The sequence below is a fragment of the Cetorhinus maximus genome, chromosome 14 (genome assembly GCF_964194155.1).
Source record: "Cetorhinus maximus chromosome 14, sCetMax3.hap1.1, whole genome shotgun sequence".
NCBI lineage: Eukaryota > Metazoa > Chordata > Chondrichthyes > Lamniformes > Cetorhinidae > Cetorhinus > Cetorhinus maximus.
The window spans coordinates 50,189,265-50,204,501 of NC_135892.1; the positions used below are offsets into that span (position 1 = coordinate 50,189,265).

Here is a 15,237-nt window from a genome sequence, read left to right on the forward strand (position 1 = left end):
ACACAGCAGAACATCATTCCTGGATCTACTCAAGAGAATTTGAGGAGTTAGGGTCCGATTTAAAATGCAAAACATCAAAAGGTAATCATCTCTGGATTGTTACCTGAGCCACACACCGATTGGCATAGGGTTAAACAGATTATAGAAATAAATGCATGTTTCAAAGAGTGTTGTGAGAGGAAGAGGTTTCGATTCATGGGGTACTGGCATCAATACACAGGGAAGAGTGAGCTATTCCGTTGAGATGGGCTCTACTTGAACTGGGCCAGGACCAGTGTCCTGGCCAATCGTATAACTAGGGCTGTGGATAGGGCTTTAAACTAACAGTGGGGGTGTGGGGGCAGGGTTGGGGTGAGGAAAGACTTAGAAGTTCAAAGAGAAAGGTCGAGGTATTGGAACAGTATAGTGGTGCAAGCAGAGTGGGACAGGACGGGACAGAGAATTTAACAAAAAATGTACGTCAGCAAATAAGGTCATTGCAGGGGATAAAAGTAAAGAAAAGGAAATTAAAAGTTCTTTGTCTGAATGCACAAAGCATCTGCAGTTAAGATAGATGAATTAGTAGCACAAATAGAGGTAAATAATTTAGATGTAATCGCCATTACAGAAACATGGTTACAAGGTGATCATGGTTGGGAAATAAATATTCCAGGGTGCACAATATTTTGGAAAGACAGACAGATTGGCAAAGGAGGTGGGGTAGCCCTTATAGTACGTGATGGCATCAGGACATTAGAAAGGATCTGGCCTCTGAAGATCATGAAGTAGAATCAGTATGGGCGGAAATTAGGAATAGCAAGAGTCAGAAAACACTGGTGGGAGTAGTTTATCGGCCCCCTAACAGTAGTTATACTGTTGGGCAGAGCATTATACAAGAAATTATTGGAACTTGTAAAAAAGGAAATGTAATAACTGTGGGGGACTTTAATCTTCATATAGATTGGGACAATCAAATTGGCAAGAATGGTCCAGAAGATGAGTTTGTAGAATGTATTTGTGACAGTTTCTTGAAACAGTATGTGGTGGAACCGACTAGGGATAAAGCCATCTTAGATCTAGTATTGTGTAATGAAGCAGGATTAATAAGTAATGTCATAATAAAAGATCCACTGGAAAAGAGTGACCATAATACCACTCAATTACATTTTAAGTTTGAAAGTGACGCATTCCAATCGCAAATAAAAATCAAACAAAGCCAATTACATAGGTATGAAGGGAGAACTGACTACGATTAATTGGGTAAATCAACTAAAAGGTATGGAGGTAAGTGAACAGTGGGAAATATTTAAAGGAACAATTCAAAACGTTCAACAAAAATACATTTCACTGAAGAACAAAAACTCAGCAAGAAGGACTCGTCTGTGGCTTACTCAGGAAGTGAAGGATAGTATTCGATTAAAAGAGGAGGCTTAAAATGTTGCAAAAAACAGTAGCCAGCCTGAGGACTGGGAGTGTTTTAGAAACCAGCCAAGAGCCACCTGAAAAGTTGATAAAAAGGGAAAAAATAGAATGAGGGTAAACTAGCCAGGAATATGAAAACAGATTGTAAGAGCTTTTATAAGTATATAAAAAATGAGTAGCTAAAGTAAACGTTGGTCCCTTAGAAGCAGAGGCAGGAGAAATTATCATGGGGAATGAGAAATGACAGAGGCATTGAATAAATATTCTGTGTCCATCTTCATAGAAGAAGACACAAGTCCCATACTAGAAATAGGCAATACCCTAGGAGCTAGAGTGGGGAAATTAATATCAGCAGAGAAAGCATTGGAGAAACTTAAGGGACTAAAATCCAATAAATCCCCGTGACCTGATAGCCTACACCCTAAGGTTCTAAAAGAGATAGCTGCAGAGATGGTGAAGTTGCTAGCTATGATTTTCCAAAATTCCTTAGATTTGGGAATGGTTGGCAAATGTTACACCGCTTTTCAAGAAAGGAGGGAGAGAAAGCAGTGGACTACAGGCCTGCTAGTCTAACATCAGTTGTTCGGAAAATGCTGGAATCTATTATTAAGGAAGTCTTAACAATGCACTTAGGAAAGCATAATATGATTAGAGCTAGTCAACATGGTTTTACTAAAGGGAAACCCTGTTTGACAAATTTATTAGTGTTTTTTGAGAAAGTAACTAGTATACTTGGATTTCAAAAGGCATTCGATAAGGTGCCGCACAAAAGGTTAATAGATAAGGGCTCGTGGATTTGGGGATAATATATTAGCATGGATAGAGGATTGATTAATGGATAGAAAACAGATTGGGCATAATCGGGGCTTTTTCAGGTTGGCAGGTAGTGAATATTGGAGTGCTGCAAGGATCAATGCTGGGGCCTTTGCTATTTACAATCTATATTAATGGCTTAAATGAAGAAACAGAGTAATGTATCTAAGTTTGCTCATGATACCAAGCTAGGTGGAAAGGTAAGCTGTGGGAAGGGCACAGAGGCTGCAAAGTGATATAGACAGGTTATGTGAGTGGGCAACAAGATGGCAGATGGAGTATAATATAGGGAAGTGTGAAGTTATTCACTTTGTTCGTAAGAGTAAAAAGGCAGAATATTTTTAAAAAGGTGATAAATTTCTAAGTGTTAATATTCAAAAAGAGACCTGGGTGTGCTTGTAGAAGGAACGCTTGCACAAAGAACACAAGGTTAGCATGCAGATGCAGCAAGCAATTAGGAAGGCAAATGGAATGTTGGCCTTTATTACCAGGGGATTGGAGTACAAGAAGAAAGAAGTCTTGCTACAGTTGTACAGGGCTTTGGGTGAAACCGCATATGGGGTACTGTATGTAGTTTTGATCTCCACATTTAAGAAAGGATATTCTTGCATTGGAGGAGGTGCAGTGAAGGTTCACTAAATTGATACCTGGGATGAAAGGGTTGTCCTACGATGAGGGGCTGAGTAAATTGGGCTTGTATTCTCTGGAGTTTAGAAGAAAGGATATTCTTGCATTGGAGGAGGTGCAGTGAAGGTTCACTAAATTGATACCTGGGATGAAAGGGTTGTCCTATGATGAGGGGCTGAGTAAATTGGGCTTGTATTCTCTGGAGTTTAGAAGAATGAGGAGCAATCTCATTGAAACCTACAAAATTCTGAAGGGGCTTAATAGGATAGACGCTGAGAGATTGTTTCCTTTGGTCAGGGAATCTAAAGCACAAGGGTATAGTCTCAGGCTAAGGGATCAATCATTTAGGTCAATCGTGCAGAGAAATTACTTCACTCAAAGGGTTGTGAACCTTTGGAATTCTCTACTGCATAAGGTTGTGGATGCTCCATTGTTGGATACATTTAAGGGTGGGATAGACTGATTTTTGGTCTCTCAGAATTACAGGATATGGAGAGTGGGTGGGAAAATGGAGTTGAAGCCCAAGATCAGCCATGATCCTATTGCATGGCAGAGCATGCTTAATGGGCTGTGTGGTCTATTCCTGCTCCTATGTCTTATGTTTTTATGTAGATGCATGGGAACACCACCGCCTGCAAGTACCCCTCCAAGCCACGCAACATCTTGACTTAGACCTATATAACCGTTCTTTCACTGTTACTGGGTCAAAATCTTGGAACTCCCTTCCTAACACTGTGGGTACACCTACAGCACATGGATTGCAGTGGTTCAAGAAGACAGCTCACCACCACCTTCTCAAGGGCAATTAATGACCAGACAACAACAAGCCAGTGACGCCCACATCCCGTGAAAGAATGAACTAAAAAAAATGTAATTAAACATCAAAAAGCTTTTCATAGAGGCATTATAAAGCAAAATATGACACCAAGCCACATAAGGAGATGTTAAAGCAGTTGACCAAAGGTTTGGTCAAAGAGGAAGCTTTTAAGGAAGTTCTTAAAGGAGGAGAGCAAGGTTCAGAAACAAAGCTTACAGAGAATTCCAGAGCCTAGGCAAGCTGAAGGCACAGCCACCAATGGTGGAGTGATGAAAATCGGGGATGCTCAGAGGTCAGGTGGAGTAGACAGGTCGTGGAAACAATTGTAAACAAAGATGAGAATTTCAAAATTGAGGCGTTGCTTAACTGGGAGCAAGTATAGCACAGGGGTGAAAGATGAATGGGATTTGCTGCAAGTTAGGACACAGGCAGAATTTTAGGTGGTCTCAAATTTTCAGAGGATATGCTGTTATTGAGGTCTTAGTGATGGCACAAATATGTGGTTGAAAGCCATGTCAGGGTCAAATATGGCTCAAAACTTGCGAAAAGCCTGGTTCAGCTTCAGACAGTTGCCAGGGAGAGGGATGGAGTCTGTGGCAAAGGAGCAGATTAGTTACAGGGGTGGAAAGCAATGGCTTCAGTCTTCCCAATATTTAACTTGAGGAAATTTGTGACAATTTAGAGCAGGCTTGTCAAACTGGTAACCCACGGGCCAGATGTGGTCCACTAAGCCTCTCAATCCTGATCCGCGGACCTGGTGTTCGAAATGCCAGCAAGTAGAGCGGAAGATTCTGCAAACAGCTGCTCCCGCTCTTCCAATCACAGGCCGTTTCATTCCCGCATTTGCTGCTGACAGGCTCACTAATGAGCAGCAGCGAGCAAGGTGCTGCTTTCAGCCTGAGACCGCAACACCAGTGGTAGTGCATCTGCTGGGGAGGTAGAAAGTTTTGCAGAGATGGGAAAGAGACAGAGAAAGAGACTGACTGCCAGGGGAAGAAGCTGAACCTGGCTGCGCGTCTGTGTCACCCCACCCGCGTGCCTACGTCACCCCCTCCATTTGTGTCTGTGTCAGAGAGAGGGAGAGGGGGGAGAAGGGAGCGGGCGTGCTGTGCACGCGAGTGCAAGTGTGAAAGTGTGTGCGAGTGTGTGCACGCAAGGGAGCATGTGAGAGCAAGTGAACACACCCGCAAACACAAGAGCGTGTGTGTGTATGTATGTGTGTGGGGTGGGGGCAGGGGGAGGAGGGGGGAGAGGGGCAGAATGAGTGAGTGAATGTGTGAGAATGAGAGAGTTTGGGGGGGGTGTGTGTGTGTGTGTGTCTGGCTCACTCACACAGTGGGTGTGGTTATGGGTGAGTGAGGAAGCACTGAGACTAGGAGTGAGCTGGATACACACACAACCCCCCTCTCATGGTCATCTTTATTAATTACTATTTTTTTAATTCTCGATTTATTGCTTTGACATTATTTTTGTTCAGCAGGTTCTCTTTTCTTCATACCTCAACATTTTTGAAATTCATGGTTAATGTTGTGCCAAACCTTATTTTTCCAAAATTTGCTCATTGGTCCATTGAGTGAGAAAAAAATTGAAATGTGGTCCATCGTGCGAAATGGTTGCACAAACCTGATTTAGAGATAGTGGTGAGGGCAAGAGAGATGGTTGCGAGGCAAAACTGGCTGCCATCAGCACACATGTGGAAACTGACATGTTTTTGGATGATGTCACCAAGGGAAGATATAGGAAGGGGGCTAAGGATAGATCCTTGGGTGATACTAGTCCATGTCATAACTTAGTTAAAATTCAGTTTGTACAAATAGGTTAAAAATAAATCACATTTGGCAAATTATTTATAAAAATCAGTTTTCTGAAGTACTTTTTCTAAATCTGCATCTATCAACATTCAAGTGAAAGTGAAAACTTACTTTTTTACATCTTGTGCAGGGCAACCAATTTATAGTCCCCCATAAACGCCAGTATACATCTTGCCAAGACTTCAAGTCTTCATAAAGACTATTAAGATACTCGTGCACATCCCAGCTTTTATCTCTAAAGGAGTTAAAAAAAAACAGCATACTGCTCAGAACTCAGCCAAGGTGCTTTTTCAACAATAACTTGCATTTATATACCACCTTTAATATAAACAGTGGCTAGATGATTCACAAATAGAGGTAAGAAACAGATTCAGAGCCAGAGGAGATATATTAGAAGGGCTGACTAAAGCTTGGTCAAATACATGGAGAGAGAGAGGGGTGGGGGGGGGGTGGTGGTTTCAGGAGTGGGTTGGAGAGGTTAGAGAAAGAGATTTGCGAAGTATTGGATCAAGGTGGCTGAAACAATTGTGAATGTGACGATTGGAGAACAGGTGATAGCGGAACAGTTGTTCAAATGCTCACATTGAACAGGGCTATGGCATAATAAAAAAATTTGTTACATTTCATTATTTCCACTAAGCTAGTTGGTTCAAAACTTGGGTTGCATTTATGATGTATGTTAGGAAAGAACATGGAATTTAGAAATTAACTGCAATAAAGGTGAAGATTTTACCAGAATAGACTGTATTCCTATTGTAATTTGTACTAGATATATCATTTTACAAAGGAGGTTACTCTTTAAAAAAACGTATATTTCAAGCATCCAAAGTAGAATAAATCTCAACCACATCTCTGACCGTTTCACCTATCTGCATGCCTTGTACCAGTATCTGGTGAAGGCTTATTCAGTAAAATAATGGACGCTAGTTAAAAACTAATTGGAATGACTTCCTGCAAACCGGGATTAAGATATCACCAACACTAAAAAGCTTCAGCGGTTTTAGATTGAGGGTATGGAAATGATCAGGTATAACATTTAATGTCAGAGTAAGCTTTCATGAGACCATCACCATAGATTCATAACCCATATGTAATGCTAGTTAACTATTGTAAAAAGCAAATACAGCATTGTGCTAACATAGCAAAGCGAGATTTTAAAGCATCTGTAGAATAAATTGGGTAATCATGTGCATTGTTCCGCCAATTTATTCGGACCTCAAAGAGGACATGAATGCTTTTCAGCTGTTATTGGCCACCATAGGGAAGTGCTCATTTTTACCCATGCTTATTAGAAGCAAACCTCAAAGAAATACAGAAGTGGATATTCAGTTGGATCCTATTTTGCTCACCTAAAGCTTTTGAGTCTCTTTCATACCCATTAGTGAGGTCAGGGGAAATGGGAAAATTCCATTAATTTTTAATCAATCTCAGTGCTACAAGTCCTTTATCTTTACAATAAATTAGGTAAATTCAGCTTTAAGAATAACTAACCAAGGAGAAAATAGGAGTTAAGACCAGGGAGGTTTGGACTTAATGCCTCACGCAGATTTTTCAAGCGTGTTGTAGAGATCCATGGGAATGAATGTTGTGTCCCGCACTAAATTGTAAAACTGAGTATACTGTGACAAATATATATTTTTTAAATTCCACTTTTAGATGGTGCAAATGACAAATATTGACACAGATAATGAGTGGAATGTGAAAGCAACAGAAAGAATCAATGACCAGGGAGTAGAATCATTGAAACATAGAATGGTTATGGCACAGAAGGAAGCCATTTGGCCCACGAGTTCATGCTGGCTCCCTGCAACAGCAATTCAGGTAGTCCCACTCCCCTGCCTATTCCCCATAACCCTGCAATTTTCTTTTCCTTTCAAGTATAAATGTAATTCCCTTTTGAAAACTGTGACTGAATCTGTCTCCATCACCGATTCAGGCATTGCCATTCCTGATCATAACCACTCAGTGCATAAAAAACTTTTCCATCATGTTACCTTTGGTTCTTTTGCTAACACCTTAAATCTTTTGACCTCTGGTTTCTAGACCCTTCCACCAATGAGAACAGATCTCTTTATGTAATGTGTCTAGACCTCTTATGGTTATGAACACCTTAATCAAATCCTCTCTCTCTTTTCTAAAGAGAGCAACCCCAGCTTCCCCAATCTATCCATGTAATTGAAGTTCATCACTGGAGCCATTCTAGTAAATCTATTCTGCAATTGATCTAAGGCCTTTTACATTCTTCCTGAAGCACGCTACCCAGAATTCGACACAATACTCCAGTTGATGCCAAACCCTGTTTTATAGAAGATTCACTATAACTTCCTTGCTTTTGCACTCTATGCCCCTATTTATAATTCACAGGATTCACTATGCTTTTTAAACTGTTTTCTCAACCCACTCTGCCACCTTTAAAAATTTAAGCGTATATATCTCCAAGGCTCTGTATCCCCTTTTGAATTGTACCTTTGATCTTATATTGCCTCATTTTACTTCCTATCAAAATGCATCGCTTCACACTTCTCTGTTTAAATTTCATCTGCCATGTGTCCACCCATTCCATCAGCCTATGTTATCCTGAAGTCTATCAACATCCTCCTCATTGTTCAGTACACTGCCAAGTTTGTGTCATCTGCAAATTTTGAAACTGTTCCCTGTACACCCATGTTCAAGTCATTAATATATCAATAAAAGGGAAAACCGTTTATTGGGGAACCCCTCTGTGCACCTTCCTCCAGTCCATAAAATAATAATTCACCACTACTCTTGGTTTCCTGTCCTTTAGCCAATTTCGGATCCACGCTGTCACTGCTCCTTTTATTCTATGGGCTTCAACTTAACTGACAAGCCTATTATGTGGCACTTTATCAAATGCCTTTTAGAAGTCTATATACACATAATCAAATGCACTGCCCTTACCAAATCTCTGTTACCTAATCAAAACAACTCAATCAAGTTAGTTGAACAAGTATTGCCTTTAACAAATCCGTGCTGGCATTCCTTAATTCGTTCACACTTGTCCAAGTGACTGTAGTTTTGATTATCATTTCGAAAAGTTTCCCCACCACTGAGGTTAAACTGACTGGTCTGTAGTTCCTTACACTCTTTTGAACAAGGGTGTAACATTTGCAATTCTCCTTTGGCACCACTCCCATATCTAAAGAGCATTGGAAGATTATGGTCAGTGCCTCCACAATTTCCATCCTTACTTCACTCAACAACCTAGGGTGCATGCCATCTGGACCTGGTGATTTACCAACTTTAAGTAAAGCCTGCCTTTCCAGGGCCTTTAACAATTTTTAGCTCATCCAGTGTCTCAACTACCTTCTCCTTCACAATGGCTTTGGCAGTGTCTTCTTCCTCGGTAAAAACAGATGCAAAAGTCCTCATTTAGTACCTCAGCCATGCGCTCTGCCTCCATGGGTCCTTTTTGGTCCCTAACTGGCCATGGCTAACTTGCTACCTGTCAACTATTCATATGCTATAGGAGACTTTGGATTCCTTTAATATTAGCTGCTAGTCCCTTCTCATACTCTTTCTTTACCCATATTATTTGTTATGAAACTATAATAATTTTCATAATATTATTGTAGGTAAAGTGGTTTATAGAAGTATGGATGATTGTGTGTGTGATTTAATGAAGCTGGAATCAGATAAACTACAAACTTGAAATTATCAAAAGGAGTTAAGTGTAGAAGGGTACTTGAAATGCTAATAAGTAAATGTGGATGATGTCTTAGCATATAAAGTGTGAAGGAAATTTGCATTTTTCTATAAGTGAAGAAGTTGTTTGGATTTCAAAGGGATGATAGGATGTTTACAACTGGTAAGATAAGCATGGCCAAGCAGTGTATTTTTTTTTCACAAAAGGAAAGAGGTCATATTGGCAACATGAAAGATCTTTATATTATGGGAAAAGTAAATTTGCACAGGCATATGGAATAATGGAATTTACAGATTAAAGAGAGAGAAACATATATAAAAGGGGAATGAAATACCATGTTGGGGCCATGTAAAATCTAACAGGAGTGTGTGAAACAGCTTTGAAGAAGCCTCCAGCCATTTTTGCAAAAGTCTGCTGTGTCCAGTAACTAAAGCTGGAGAAAAGCCTTTGGAATTCCACTGTCAAGTGGGTGCTGTGGTAACTTGCTGGCTTGCTTTTTAAATTTAAAAATCTATTTTAGATTGTGGTCTTAAAGGGAGTGTGTAGTTGGAAGTTAGGTTAATTAAGAATTTTAAGATTTGTTATAGTATTAAGTAGCTGTAATCTTTTGTATGTGCTTAAAATCTTTCCTTTTGCTAATAAATATTTTCATTTTTAAAATCTCTAAAGGTCTTAGTGGACTCATTACTTCTGAATTCAATGTACACATCCTCTCGTAATAAATACAAATTGCAAAATCATTGTGATTTCCCTAGTGGATTTTATCCACCTGGCACACATCACCTGCCAAGCCATAACATTTCCTTTTTTAATTTCCCCTCTGAGCTTGCTACATTCAGCTTGGCTCTCATTTGCATCATCAGCCTGATATTTTCCAAACCCTCCCTTTTCCTGCCTCATCTTATTCTCTTATCTCTTTCATCATCGAGGCATCTTTCTCTTTGGTTGTCCCATCTTTCCCCCACGTGCAAATGTACCTAGACATTAACCAAATCATCTCCTCTTTAAAGGCTGCACATTGTTCAAATACATTTTTGGCTGCTAATCTTTGATAATTTATCTGGGCCAGATGCATTCCCAAACAACTGCACCACACCAACCCTCCTCCAATTAAGCGTGTTTTACTTTAGATTGCTCCTTGTCCTTTTCCACAGATAATCTAAAGTTTATGATAGTATAATCACTGTTGCCCCAAATGTTTCCTACTGACACTTGCTTGAGCTTGACTTGATCCACCTCAATGTGCAGGACCAGATCCAAAGCCTCCTTCCTTGTTGGGCTGGAAGCACACTGACCAAGAAAGTTCCCTGAACACACTTCAGAAATACTTCCCCCCGCCTCTGCCAATAAGGGATGGTTCTTATACCAATATATATTCGGATCAAGTCTCCAATTATCACCACTCTATAGTTCTTGCACCTCTCTGCAATTTCCCTGCAAAAATTCTTTCCACCAGTTAGTAGTCTATAGAATGTACCCAAGTAGCGTAATGGCATCTCAATGGCATAATTTCTTACTCCTAATTGAATTAACTCTTCCTTGACACTCCAGGACTTCCTCTCTCTCCAGCACTAAAATATTCTCCTTAATTAATATTGGCATACCTTTCCTTCCTTTATTTCCTTCCTTATCCTTCCTAAACACTTTGTATCCAGGAATATCACATACCCAATGATGTCCTTTTTGGAGCCAGGACTCTGTTATTGCCACATCATATTCCCATGCAGTTATATGCACTTGCAAGCTCTACAACTTTATTTACCATGCTTTGCGCATTTATATACATGTACCATAAACATATATATTATGTTCTCTCTTAGCCTAGTCCAACGTAATACCGTACAATTCCTTATGCTAGAGATTCAAGAAACGACCAGAAGTCTGCATCTGAACTGCACTGAAATTGAGTATTGCTGAAAAAAACTGTCCACTTGCCAACCAATCAGCACTCTCTTCGCACATAGTATAAAGTTGTTGCTTCCCCTGACATTGATATTCTCGCAATTGTCCTGATGAGTGCAAAGCTTCAACAAAATGTTTTTTTTTCCAGCAATACTCAAGTCTATACTAAAGTCTATACCAAATGACTATTTGCATTGAAATTGTTAAGACTCTGATTCAAAAATGTGTAAAATAATTCAAAAGATACCTAATGTGCAAGTATATTATATTTCCTCGAAGATCGATATTTATTTTCAGAGGAGTACAAGGAATCATTTTCTCAGTTTCTTTGGTAAGAAGTTTCTTACACATGCTACATCTGAAATAGAGCATGAAACACAGTATGAAGCTCTCAGTAGACTAGATTAATAGTTAAATACATTTTTTCAAATCAATTGGAATTTTTTTATAGAATACCTGTACAACGTATCAGCACTCGCTGGGGAGTCTGGGTCCCTGTACTCTGGATCAAACAGCCTCTCAATCTTCTTGCAAAATATTTTACTGTTTCATAAAAGATTATTAATTAGCATATGAAAAAATGTTTAATCAATAATACAATTTTAAAGAGAGTATTATTAGTTTCTCTTGAATTCTCATTATAGTTTTAAAAATAACACAATTTTGAGGCTTTTGTGCTGATCCTGCGAGGAGTGCTGGGGAATGCAATATTTTTTGCATTGACATCAATATAAGCATCAAGCACTCCGAGGTCAAGTAACACAAAGTGAGAGGTACAGTCAAATCCTCTCTACCTATACCCAAAGATATGCATTGTGCCCAACCTCACAACTGGATGAATGAATGTGAGAAATAAAAATCAATCTCCAAGGTAGACAAATTAACATTAATCATAGAATGGTTACAACCCTGGGGGGGGGGGGGGGGGGGGGGGGGGGCATTCAGCCCACCGTGACCGTGCCAGCTCTCTGCAAGAGCAACTCACCTAGTCCCACCCTCCTGTCTTTCTGCTGTAGCCTGCAATTTTTTTTCAGATAATTATCCAATTCTATTTTGAAAGCCTCAATTGAAGCTGCTCCATTACATTTTCAGGCAGTGTATTCCAAATAGTTTTGTTTACAAAGGTTCATCATAACCACCTTGCCTTTGTACTCAATGCTTCTATTTATAAAGCCCAGGATCGCATATGCTTTATTAACCACTTTCTCAACCTGCCCTGCCATCTTTAATTATTTATATATTCCCAGGTCCCTCTGTACCTGCAACCCCTTTAGAATTGTATCCCTTATTTCATATTGCCTCTTCTCGTTCTTCCTACCAAAATGAATCACCTTTCACTTCGCAGCATTAAATTTCATCTGACATGTACCTGTTCATTCCGCCAGCGTGTCTATATCCTCTTGAAGTCTATCACTATCTGCCTCAGTTCACAATACTTCCAAGTTTTGTGTCATCCACAAATTTTGAAATTATGCCCTGCACACCTGTCTAGTCTTTACAGAAACAATATAGTTATACAATACAAGGTGCTAATTTTCAGTGCAAATTAAGTCAACACTCAAACTTTCTCACATGTAACTCAAGGATCTTTACACAAAGAAATCCAACTCCTCTAATACCCAGTTATAAACTGAACTCCCTTAAGGATCAAGCTCCAGCATCATTCAGATTTAATGGCAAGTCCAGCTGCGAAATTCTCCTAGTTTTCTCGATCAAATGTATAATACTATAACAACCTGTTTTCTTAAATATCCTAGACAATTCTTATTTCTTCTCTCCTGAGAACGATTTATTAGAGTATAGGTTTGTAGGTGTAGGTCCTTTACCCAAGTGTTTTTTCTCACACAGTGCCACAGTGTTAATTGGCTATTTGATCATGTGGTAACATTACAGTAAAGCCTGATTTTCTGTGGGCTCAACAACCCCACAGAAACACAAATTCCCAGAGTCAAAACTGGGTAGTAATCAGGGACCCTAGCCAATGTTTCTCATCTCAAGTCGAGGGATACATCAGCCAACTCTCTCATCTACCACTGTCTCAGATGGAATCAACACAATCAAGGTTAAAGAACTAATCTAGAACTAAGGCTTGGATAGCCACCAAGTTAACCTGCTTAAAAGTCACTTCAAATCAAGCTGGAGTCCAAGCTGGAGGCACTCTGACACATAAGCAGCAGCAATATTTGGACAGTTGGCCCCAGACTTCAGTAACACCTCAGAGATGCAAGTTAGAACAGGGTTAGAGTGGCTGACTGACTAATAGTGTACATTGTATCAGGAACCAAGGTAAGATAGAGAATGAGGATCTGCTGAAGCTGATCTTATTCGACAGGTACAATGCACTTGCTAACTGAGAATAAGGATAAAAACCACTGTAAGAAATGCCAAAATGCAGATCATGGCAACTTGGAGCAGGAGACTGTCCAAAGAGGGAGTTGGGACGGGGGGTGCAGTGGGAGAGTAATCTGGTAGTTGTAGGGATTCAACAATTTACGTGAACAAATAGCATCCAGTCCCATGTGGTGGGTTGCCTGCCTGGTGTCAGGTGAAGGACATCACAAACTGGCTTGAAAGGATTTTAGAGTGAGGGGCAGGATCCAATTGATATGATCCATATTTGAACCAAACACGTAGGGAGATTACGTATAGGGTCCTGTTTGGAGAGCACCAAGAACTAGGATCTAATTTAAAGCACAAGACCTCAAGGGTTATAATCTCTGGATTAATCAAGTCACATAAAAATTGACATTGGGGTAAGGTTAGAGAGGTGACTAGAGAAGTGGTTTGGGAAAGAGGCATTTAATTTCATGGGACATTGGCACTAGTATTAGGACAGGAAGAAACTGTACTGTTGGGACGGGTACCATCTGAGCTGGAGGCCAGGGTCCTTGTAAAAAGGATAAATTAGGCTTTCACAAGGGGTTTAAACTATTATTATTGGCTATCCCCTGCCAACGAGGATGATTGTCTTTCATGAGTCTGAAGATGGAAAATTTGCCGATGACACAAAGACAGATGGCATTGTAAACAGTGCAGATAGAAGCATAAAATTACAAAGAGATATTGATAGATAAGGCTGAACATAGAAAGTTCAGAGGGAAAGTAAAAAAAAAGTAAGAGAAGCAAAGAGAAAGTATGAGGAGAAACTGGCAGCTAACATAAAATGGAATCCAAATGTCTTCTATAGCCATATAAATTGTAAGAGGGTAGTCAGCAGAGGAATGAGGTTGTTTAGTGACAAAAAAGGAGACCCATGGAGGAATGGGGCTTGGCTGAGATACTTAATGAAAACTTTGCATCTATCTTTACCAAGGAAGAAGGTGCAGCCAAGTCGTAGTGAAAGAGGAGGTAGCTGAGACCTTAAATCAGTGTCCTCCAGTTCTTGACCCTTCTGGAGCTGGTAAAAATTGATAAAGAAGTGGTATTGGATAGGCTGGTTGTAGTTGAAGATAAGTCACCAGGCCTGGATGAGATGTATCCAACAATACTGAGGGAAGTAAGGGAAATTGCAGAGACACTGGCCATAATCTTCCAATCCTTCATAGGAGAGGGACTGGAGGACTGGGGAATTGCAAATGATAAGCCCAGCAACTACCGGCCAGTTAGTTTAACCACAGTGGTAGAAAAGCTTTTAGAAACTATCATCCTGGGCAAAATTAGTAGTCACCTGTACACATGTGGATGAATTAAGGAAAGCCAGTGCAGACTTGTTAAGAGCAAATCTTATTTAACTAACTTGCTTGAGTGTCTTAGTAAGGTGACAGCAAGGGTTGAGAGTCATGCAGTTGATGTGGTGTACATGGCCTTCCAAAGGGCATTCGATAAAGTGCCACATAATTGGGTTGTCAGCAAAGTTGAAGCCCATTAAAAAAAAAGAGGGACAGAGGCAGGCAGAATGGATACGTGTAACAGAAAACACTACAGGTGAATGGTTGTTTTTCAGACTGGAGGAAGATATATAGTTGGATACCCAAGCTGTCAGTATTCAGACCAGTGCTTTTCTTGACCTATATCAATTATCTAAATTTGGGTGTACAGCGCACAATTTTAAAATTTGTGGATGACATAAAACTTGGAAGTATTGTGAACTGTGAGAAGGATGGTGAAAGATTTCAAATGACATAGGCAGGCTGGTGGAATGGGAGGACAAGTGGCAGGTGAAATTTAATGCAAAGCATTGTCAAGTAGGAAGAACGGGGAGA

General features: G+C 40.0%; 1 protein-coding gene across 7 annotated transcripts in view; it reads right to left on the reverse strand.

Annotated features, from left to right (window-relative positions):
* Positions 1 to 15,237, reverse strand: part of sanbr (SANT and BTB domain regulator of CSR) — a 144,530-nt gene that overhangs the window by 85,628 nt on the left and 43,665 nt on the right. For all 7 annotated transcript variants that reach the window (XR_013578679.1, XR_013578678.1, XM_078556895.1 and 4 more), the window contains 3 exons: positions 11,492 to 11,578; positions 11,283 to 11,393; positions 5,581 to 5,704 (listed from right to left, as the gene is read on the reverse strand). Coding sequence is in view for 5 of the 7 variants with exons in the window: in XM_078556895.1 (XP_078413021.1) it covers positions 5,581 to 5,704; positions 11,283 to 11,393; positions 11,492 to 11,578 (322 nt within the window). In the remaining 2 variants the exon portion in view is untranslated. The remainder of the gene's footprint in view (positions 1 to 5,580; positions 5,705 to 11,282; positions 11,394 to 11,491; positions 11,579 to 15,237) is intronic.